Genomic DNA, 10988 nt, shown 5'->3' on the forward strand with positions numbered 1-10988 from the left:
AACACTAATGCAGACGCCTTGAGCAGGAAAATGGACCATGGGATTGAGCAAGGGAGACTCGAAGAAGTTGGAGCTAGTCTGAAAATCCATCCTTCGTCTTTGTCCACACCAGTGCCATCAGCGCTTGCGGTAAGAGTAGAGGAAGCCTTAGAGATACCGGACACATACAGCAGCAGGGAAGGGACAGCTTTGTCTACCCTTCCGTCCTTGCCCAGAGAAGAGTTGGCAGCTCTGCAAAGGAACGACCCTGTCATCGGAAAAATGCTGACCTACAAGGAGGAAGATAGTGCCCCGACTCCGAGGCAGATGGCTAAGGAAGACCAGCCAGTTCGGAAACTGTTGCGACAGTGGGGACGTCTCCTTCTTGTAGACGGTATTCTACATCGCAGGGTTACGCTAAGGGGGCAACCTATCAATCAACTGCTGGTACCTGGAGCCTTGAAAAGCAACATCCTACGTGCACTCCATGACGAAGTTGGCCACCAAGCTTCGGAAAAGACCACCAGGTTAGCGGTTCAACGATTCTACTGGCCAGGAATGGAGGCAGAAATCCGCACCCACTGCGAAAGCTGCCAGCGATGCTTACTCTCCAAGGCAGGGAAGAAGTTACATCCACAAATGGGATCACTCATTGCAAGGGAGCCCCTGGAAGTACTAGCGATAGACTTCACCGTGTTAGAGCCCAGCTCTAACAGGGTTGAGAATGTCCTAGTACTGACAGACGTCTTTACGAAATATACACAAGCCGTACCTACCAGAGACCAGCGGGCAACTACGGTCGCAAAGGTACTTGTAAACAACTGGTTTGTGAGATTTGGAGTACCTAAGCGCCTGCACAGCGACCAAGGTCGGAACTTCGAGAGTGGTCTAGTAAAAGAGCTCTGCAGAGTGTATGGGGTAAAGAAGACAAGGACAACTCCCTACCATCCAGAGGGCAATGCACAATGTGAACGCTTCAATCGCACGATGCATGACCGGCTGCGTACTCTTCCGCCGGAGAAGAAGAGAAGATGGCCTGAACATCTGCCTGAGTTGGTGTACGCCTACAACTGCACACCCCATTCTTCGACGGGTTATTCGCCATATTATCTTTTCTTCGGCAGAGAGCCGGTGCTGCCCATTGACCGCCAGCTAGGACTTCAACACTCTGAATCCGATTCAGAGTGGTTGGAGGCTCATCATAGACGCCTGAGGACTGCCTTCGACCTGGCAAGACAGATGACAGAGAAGGAAGCACTGAGAAGACGGGAGAGGGTCAATCGCACCGCTGAGGACACAAGCCTTGTCATTGGAGCACGAGTGTTCACACGGAATCGTGTCCTTGGACGGAACAAGATTCAGGATGTTTGGTGCGACACTCCGTTCAAGGTGGTAGCCCGACCCAACCCCGAGGGGAACGTGTACGTCATCGAGCCGTTACAGGATGAAGGTCCACAGAAGACAGTTCATCGTCGAGACCTTCTAGACTCACGTGGACTGGTAGGTGACATCAACCCAGATCGTTTCGATGACACCACACAGGACCCTCAACCGACCGCCCTTCCATCCAACAACCAAACCGACGAAGACGACGAGCCGAGAGAGGTACTCTTTCGAAGACCCGATGAGAATACCAATCTTACAGATGACAATCCACCAGGTACTTCCGAAAGAGTAGGGGAGCACCCAGCTCCTCAGGTTGAACTAGAAACTGAACAGCAGATAGCCGAAGATGAAGTATCTTTAGCTAGGGACTCTGACGTTACTGAACCTACTGTTTCCGATCAGGAGGACGAACCGGAGGACGAACTTGTAGTCCCTGTCAGAAGGTCTGCTCGGTTGAAAGGGAACCCCCCACACCTCTCGTCCGAAATTGTAGCTGACATTACCAAATCTCATTTGTTGTTCATGCAAATGATGTCTAATTCTAACCCAACTCACTAAATTTTTAAACGATTATTTTCGTATTTGTTTGTTTAACTCATTTTGAATCTTTGAATTGTCCAAAGTTGTCAGAGACGACAACATCAAGTAGGGGAGAATGTGACAGTCTGGAATCTCATTATGATATTATTCATAATGATCTTAATATGTTTGTTATAATATTGTTTACTTTTAATTATTAATCAACACTGTGCAGTTTCTGAGCAGTGATCCTCAGAAAACCCATTAGTCACTTTCTAGGTCCCGCATAATAGAGCTCTTGTACACGTCGTAAATCTTATCTCTAAAGAATGTTGTGGTTACCTCCAGAGGGTGGGAGAGTGAAGGCTACCGCCCATCTGGATGAGGAAGGGTAAAATCCACTCATTCCATCTCATACCACCTTTGAGACAACACCCATGCTATAGAGAAGAGAACTTGTACGATATTTGACTTTCCATGACAAATTCCATCCAATAGGGGTAAGTTTATATATTTATTATATATTGCCAAAATGTATGTTTTGTGTGTATTATTACTGTGTAATCTGAGAGAGAGCGAGAGAGCAATCTCTTTGATTTCCCGAATATATCGAAGGTAATTTAGTACTTTCTCTGAGATATATTCACTTGACTGTGTTCACAACGTAAATGCATTTCATATTTCGTTGCATGAGAATATATTTGTATTAACATTTGCTATACATGTGCTGTATTTGGTTTGCTTTGTCTTGTGAGACAAAGGTCTAGAAGTATTTTATTGAACATGATTTGCATGGATACTTTGATATGTTTCCTCTATCTGAGAATTATATAGTTCCATTGATTTACTTAATCCAATCATGCTTCATAAACTTCTGTCTGTATTTCTTTACAAAGAGGTTTCACTATTGTTGTACTAGAGAAACATTGCCCTTTTTATCAGTATTAATTGTACAATCCGTGCATAACTGTTGAAATGTTATTTGTTGGATAATTTCTGTAGGAACAGAGATAGGTATATTTGCTAAGCATATATTTAGAATTCATATCCAAAATGATATTGCTTGTCGAAATAGGATCATTTGTATATATTCATATTCAGTAACGATTATTGTCTTATATCATTGTGCTTTAAGTTTATCAAGAAAAGGTATCTTTAAGGCTTGTTGCTAGGCGATAGATATTCTTGGAATATTATCGAGTATCAAGAACAAATCTGTCATCAGCCTGAACTGCTGTTGACCAGTTGCATTTTCTGTTGAAACTACACACAATGTGCTTCTGTGTAGCTTTCGGTCAATGTTTAGACTAGAGGTGATAGGTCACTCAGGAATGTAGTTACATTGCCAAGGGGCTTAACCCCGTTCACACTATGGCAACTTGTTAGTCGGGCGTACTGTGCATTAGGAATGCATGGGTCTGTTCATACTAGAGATTTAATCTGATTTAAGTTTAGTTCGGTTTAACTTAATCTGGTTTAACTTTCATCTCTCACTTGTATTTCAAGTCGAGTCTCTGTCGTTAATAATCAATTGTTATTATGTTACACAATTGGATTTAGTTGACAAACATTGTATTTAACCAATTCATTTATGTTTTAACTTAATAGATATTAAGTGTTACTTTAGGTTTTAGTATGTATATATATATTCTTTGATGCATTCTTTGTCTCTCACTCTTCTCTTCCTCCTTACTCTAATCTATATTATTTTACGTTTACATAACGCCATATTTTGTCACTTAATTGCATAGGAGTTTAGTTGAGGAAAACATTGTAATGTGATTATAGTAGAGTCAAGCTACCAGCTTACTACTTGTATTACTGATTGTTTGTTTATTGAAACTCTTTATGAATATGACAATTTATGATTCTTTATTTTCTATTGTATTCTTTCAGGGTTTATCCTTTCTCGGGTTTATTTTCGAGAATAAAGTATGACATCAAAACAACCTGGACCACAATATTGAGTCTTCATTTATCTCACTATCTGTGTTACAAAACACTTTAAAGAATTGTTATTATTATTAGATAACCCTTCCAAACAGTCATTTTCCATGATAGGAATTACGGAAACCTGGTTATCCAGTGAATCAAACCTACCATTTGCATTAGATGGTTATAATCTTGTTGTCAATAATAGAAAAAATAGACCCGGCGGGGGTGTTGCATTTTTCGTTTCACACAATTACGACTATTCAATTCTAAATGAAATTAATGTAATGAACGAAACGCCGGAGTCTCTTTTTATCGAAATCCATGTTCCGGATACTAAAAATATAATCATGGGTATTATGTATAGACCTCCAAGTTCAAGTTCAAATGATTTCATATTGTACCTTACAGATTTACTAAAGAATCCACTTTTTATAAACAAAGATGTTTTCATAATGGGAAATTTTAATATTGATATTTTAAAGCATCCAAACAGTCATTTTCCATGATAGGACTTACGGAAACCTGGTTATCCAGTGAATCAAACCTACCATTTGCATTAGATGGTTATAATCTTGTTGTCAATAATAGAAAAAATAGACCCGGCGGGGGTGTCGCATTTTTCGTTTCACACAATTACGACTATTCAATTCTAAATGAAATTAATGTAATGAACGAAACACTGGAGTCTCTTTTTATCGAAATCCATGTTCCGGATACTAAAAATATAATCATGGGTATTATGTATAGACCTCCAAGTTCAAGTTCAAATGATTTCATAGTGTACCTTACAGATTTACTAAAAAATCCACTTTTTATAAACAAAGACTCTTCTGTAATTCTATCTGATATAACGGATCATTTTCCTATTATGTCACATTTTACCCTTAAGCACTCTAGTTAATCATCACAGACCATCAAGACGCAGACCTAACCAGGAAAACATTGCCATTCTTGGCGCATCTTTAGACTCTGCTGACTGGTCGTGTGTTTACGATAATAACGACGTAAATTTATCTTTTAATAATTTCCTTCACATATTTCAGGATCAATTAGATATTCACATTCCTAAAGTTAAAGACAAAGGAACTACCTACAAAAAATCACCGAGACTTCCATGGATTTCTAAATCACTTTTACGTTCAATTAACAGAAAAAATAACTTATACTATAAATGTAAAATGAAAGGTACTGAACAGGCAAAAGCTAGATACACCAGTTATAAAAAATATTTTAACTAAAGCAATACGATTAGCAAAATAAATACTTTACGAACCAGTTAACTTTATATAAGAACGATATTCAAAACACATGGAAGATTTTAAACAAGCAATGAATTTATCAAATAACAAATCAACATAATACAAAACATGCCTTATTGAATTTTATTGACAAAGTAGCGCATGCTTTAGACAATTCTTCTCACCTGGTTGGCATCTTCCTGGACTTCTCCAAGGCCTTCGACACCATCAATCATGACATCTTATTATTCAAACTTTCTCATTATGGGGTGCGTGGGAAGGCCTTGGAGTGGTTCAGGAGTTACTTATCCAATAGACGACAATATGTATTCTTGAATGATCATACTTCCAATATGCAAAACGTAAATTGTGGAGTACCGCAGGGAAGTTTGTTGGGCCCTTTATTGTTTATTATTTATATAAATGACTTTTGTGAATCATCCGATGTCCTTTCATTTATAATATTTGCAGACGGGGTACTTAATTAGGGCAACACGCAGCAAACTCTATTAAATAGACTGTTATTATTACAAAAGAAGTCTCTCCGTATTATTTACCATTCTGCTCCACTCTCACACACAAACCCGTTATTTGTTAATGGCAGACTATTCAAAACAAGTGACCTGTATCTACTTCACTTAGGACAATTGATGTATCAGTATTAAAAAAAGACCCTTCCACATATATTTGATGCCATGTTCCCCCTAAATCGGTCATTTCATGATTACCCAACTAGACGGTCAAACGAGTTTCACCTACCACTCTTTAGAACTTTATTAGCGAAGAATTCTCTAAGTGAACGTATTAAAAATAGTCCATCCCTAAATTCTTTCAAGAAAAATCTAAAACATTTTTGCTCAAATCTTATAGTAATATACAAGAACAATCTGATAACAGTTGGTAATCATCTTAATTTTTCATTTAGGTCTTCATCAACTGCTCGATTAATTTAATATTTATTTGGTCTTATGATTTTACCATCCCAAAAATTAACATTATAACTTACTTTTTTCCGGTCATGATTTGTCCTGCTTCTTCTTCCTTCCCCCTTTCCCCCTTTCCTTCTTTTCTGTTTTACTTCTCCTTGTTCGTTTCGTGTTTGTAAATCGTATGTTGTCTTGAAATATTGTCTTGAGTTTTCTAAGTCTTCGTAGGCAAAATTTGAAACATTTTTATTTATATTTTTTCTGAGGGATCCACAAACTACAAGCACTGCTCTTTAGTGGATCCCCCCATTTCCTCAGAAATTAAGAAATTCTTGTAATAATTTTATTATGTGCAAAGTTTATTTGTATAGTTTCTTGAAAAAATGAATTATGTATGAAATCAAATGTAATATCTTTGTTTACCTTTCTATTGGAAGTGAAATAAATATGAATATGAATAAATAATATGAATAAGAATAGTGATGTTATATGATAGTTATCTCAATACATGAAAGTGTTTTTTTATAGCATGACTTGAATTGTGTTGCGTCTATAAAGACGTCTTTACATTTTTTGGGCGTGGCATTGATTAAGCCACATTTCATAAGTATACGACCTTCGGAGCTTGGTATAGACATTCAGTTTGGATAATTACCGCTATATAGGCCTAATAACACGGAATTTGTTTCATATTGTTATCCAGCGTGTTGTTGTTGATCACCTGGAATGAGAAGGGTTGTGTTTATGATGTCGTAATAAACGAGTCGGTTCAATGATTGTATATTATGTAATGAGATGTTTTATTCACCGTACGGTGGATTGATGAGTAGTCTATAAGTACCAGACTCATTTTATGTGGCATGTGGATTTTACAACAAATACTGATTTAGAAGATAAAATCCATAGTAGATAATTGATGTATTTCTTTTGTCTACAGTAGCCGCTGAGCAAGGGTGTTGATTTGTATCCGTGGTTGAGGGGGATGATAGGTGCCAAAATATTTTCGACAATAGATCAAAGCAACCAAGAGGTAGAAGCGTGTGGCAAGTTGCACCCCCTCCCAATCGCGTAGCAAGAATTTCATTTTAGGGGGGGGGGGGCGGTAGTAAGCACGCAAAACGTGCGAAGCGAGTTCCCCCCTCCTCCGCAAAGCGCTAATTTATTAGAGAAAGAAGACGATTCGTTGGACCGTTCTCGACTCTTAATCCTTGTTTAAATCAAGTTCAACTTCCTCCGCGCGTAGCGCGGAAGCTCTGACGTTTCATAATATTTTTAAAGAAAGAAGAAGATTCGATGTACCATTCTCGACCCTTAATCCTTGTTTGAATCAGGTTCCCCTTCCTCCGCGCAAAGCGTGGAAGCTCTGACGTTTCATTAGATTATTCAAGAAAGAAGACGATTCGATGTACCATTCTCGACTCTCTATCCTTAATATTTGAATCAAGTTCCCCTTCCTCCGTGCATAGCGCGAAAGCTCTGACGTTTCATTAGATTATTTAAGAAAAAAGACGATTCGATGTACCATTCTCGACTCTTAATCTTTGTCTGAATTCATTTTTGTCCATTCCTGCGCGAGCGCGGAAGCTTTCACATTTTATTACATTATAAGAGAAAGAAGACGATTTGTTGTATCGTGTCCTTCGTGAATTCAGTTTCCCCCCTATCGCGCGAAGCGCGGAAGCTTTGACGTTTCAATAAATTATTACTCTTAATCCTTGTCTGTATTCATTTTTCGCCCATCCCGCGCGAAGCGCCGAAGCTTTACCGTTTCATTAAATTATTAGAGAAGAAAGACGATTCGTTGTATCGTGTCCTTGTCTGAATTCAGTTTCCCCCCTCCCGCGCGAAGCGCGGAAGCTTTGACGTTTCATTTGATTATTACTCTTAATCCACTTTTGAAATCATTTTCGCCCATTCCGCGCTATGCGCGGACGCTTTTACGTTTCATTAAATTATTAGTAAAAGAAGAAGATTCGTTGTATCGTGTACTTTGACGTTTCATTTAATTATAACTCTTAATCCTAGTTTGAATTCAGTTGCCCCCCTTCCGCGCAATGCGCTCAAGCTTTGCCTTTTTCACTAAATTATTAGAGAAAGAAGACGATTCATTTGTTCTCTATATTAGTTTATAATTCAGTTTCCCCACATGATGTACGTAAGGAACGTTCGTTCGCAAATCTTTGCATGCACAGCCCGAGTGGTGGGTAGCATGTTATCTCCCGGCAGTGCTTGTCGCAATAGCTTCTCGAAAGGAATTGTATACTACTGTTAGTGTTAACGGCCACTAATTAGGCCCATTAGTGACTATACAAAATATATGCTCTTCCTGGCTATTTGGGAATGTGTCAGTTTGCAACAGAAATGGAGAAACGCGAATTTTGTTGAAAATCATGTGATATCACGAACATTTATAAATCACTTGTATGAAATTGAAAATAAGTCATGGTTGCATTTTATTTGGGGGGGGGGGGGGGCTAGCGCCCCAAGCCCCCCCCCCATCCGTACGCATGTGACATAGGCCTACATCAGCTTTTTAATAAAACAAAAATAAGTTGTGACATAATAATCTTTCTCCAAAAATGAAAAATGTTTTAGGAAATATCAGGAAATAAAATGAGTTAAAAAAAATAAAAAATAAAGATACAATGACGTGAATTTTAAAAAGGGTGAACGGAAACAACATAACAACTAGTGAACTATCTTATAAGTCATACTAATCTCCGAAAATCTTTCACCTTGTCTCCGATCTCATCACGAATTCATCATAGAGTTCATCTATGTTTACACTGTCTAGGATTGTCTGATGTGCATAGCAGATTGCTACCTTTGCGCTTCGCGCTTAACATTTAGCTCGTTGCTTTTTGACGCTGCGTCTTTGCATTTGGCGCACTGCATTTCTATGATGCTGTTGATTGAACAAATTGAATAAATTCATAAATTCCCGATGAAGCCGTATGAGCGAGAATTCAATTTATTGACTTGTCTCATATACGGTATATATATATTATAAAAAATGAGATAGGAAAATGTGTATATTGATGGTCATCTTGCGAGTTATAACCATTAACTACTCTCATCGGGCTCTCATCATTAATGTTTCTCTTCATTTTTTAAATTTTGTTCATGGTGAAATATTGGGAGGGATGATTGTACAGGCCATCCCCCCCACCTGAAATATTGGGGGGATATATCCCCCCCATCCCCCCCCCCGGAATCGACACCCATGCCGCTGAGGCATGATGTACGTCTTTACGCGCTGCAAACCTTAGGTTCAACCAAGGTGGCATAGTTGTTTCCTTTCCTGTTTACCACTTATTCGAGGGCGAGTTACGTGTAACCATTTATGCTATGTATGCAATTAAGTCAGAATATTTGATATCGATACAGGTATTCCTTTTTTCCAGGAATGTACACATACTATTGAATTACTATATATATTTTATATATATTTCTTTTATTAATTGCTTATCTGTATATAAAAGAACGAACTTATGAACACTGCATTTGTCTGTTACATAAATCTGATCACTATTGATACGAAGATGACTTGCATGATTTTTGTACTGTGATCATTGTACTCATGATGCTTTTTTGTTTTATTTTCTGTACCATGCAGGGGTTTCAGTTTCCCATTTATTCACTGAATGAATTATCTGAACAACACGGAGAAAGCGAGGAAAACGTACGAGGGTTAACTACCATTTACGTTCAAGAAGATTCATTGGCTTCAATCACTTGTAAAAGTATTGGATCACTGCCAGCAGTTGAACTATCATGGAGACTTGACAACAATAAAAGTCTTCCCAGTAACATAAGTCATTCAAAGTATCGCAATGCTTTAGATGAAAGTTTGTTTGACACCGAAAGTACCATCAAGATACGCCCGGAAAGGAAACACCACGGGATGTTCCTTTGGTGCTATGCATCTCTGGGAGATTTTCTCGATCTACGGGTAGCTAAACTGATGGTTTATGGTAAGTTCATGTTCCTCAACATGCCGGGATTTGATCGAATTACTTGATTGGAAATGTTTTGTACAGAAATACCCAATTATCACTAATGATTAAAATGAGGTTACTGTCTTATTCATTAATGTCTACCAAATTATAAGGAAACTGTAATAATATTCAATAATTTGGAGTCTCCTTGTACTAGGAGGGGAAGAACGAATGTTAGTCACCATGGCCTCGTGTCTCTCGCCCTCGCTGTATACATAATTGTTACGTATAACAGCTTCTATAGTTTACCAAAGGAAATTTGTCTCATTAGGGTTTTACCCATAACCATATAATTTCATTTCTATGCAAAGGCCTACCAGATAATGTTAAAGTGACCAAACCAGAGGACCTACAAGACGGTATACAAAACAATGTAAGCTGCAGAGCTTTTAATGGATACCCTGCACCGCTCATCCAGTGGTACATCGGATCAAGAAATGTGACACATGATTCGTCCCTAAAGTCTTCAATGAATGGAGATGGTTGGTATGATGCTGAAAGCACCGTTACCCTCATACCAAAAAGGTTTGATCATGAGAAATCTCTTCTCTGCCAGGCAGTTCAATCTACAACACCCTATATGCAGGAAGTTCAACCAACAACACCTTCAATGCGGTCAGTGAATGATAGCATGCTTCTGAACATTACATGTGAGTATTCATTTCAGTAAAACTTTTGGTAAGGACATTATATAAAAGAGAAACTCCTGAAACTGCGTAGGATATCGATCTGTCTACGGGTTCACCAACTCTCCTCAAGAGTTTCGTCTGGTAATTTGGTTTCTACATTTTAATTCTACACATTTGTAATTCTACATGTATGTAAATTTCAGGAATACCTTGGGTTTTTCCGTCTGACATCAGAATGTAAATGGATAACGATCAGTAAAAGTAATAGGCTATAATGTCAATTTGTCTCTTTCTCCCCTGCATTTATTGATGAATTGATATTAGTCCTACCCCAATAAACTTAATTGACCTCCCCAAACCCATCCCCCATTCTTACCT

General features: G+C 38.4%; 1 protein-coding gene across 1 annotated transcript; it reads left to right on the forward strand.

Annotated features, from left to right (window-relative positions):
* Nucleotides 1-527: 527 nt before the first annotated feature.
* Nucleotides 528-3817, forward strand: LOC115920950. Its single transcript, XM_030977752.1, has 2 exons — nt 528-2384; nt 3781-3817. Exon 1 carries the CDS (start codon nt 538-540, stop codon nt 1921-1923), a length of 1386 nt encoding a protein of 461 aa, XP_030833612.1. The 5' UTR covers nt 528-537; the 3' UTR covers nt 1924-2384; nt 3781-3817.
* The last annotated feature ends 7171 nt before the right edge of the window (nt 3818-10988 follow it).

This window comes from Strongylocentrotus purpuratus, unplaced genomic scaffold, assembly GCF_000002235.5.
Source record: "Strongylocentrotus purpuratus isolate Spur 01 unplaced genomic scaffold, Spur_5.0 spur5_scaffold_1, whole genome shotgun sequence".
Taxonomy (NCBI): domain Eukaryota; kingdom Metazoa; phylum Echinodermata; class Echinoidea; order Camarodonta; family Strongylocentrotidae; genus Strongylocentrotus; species Strongylocentrotus purpuratus.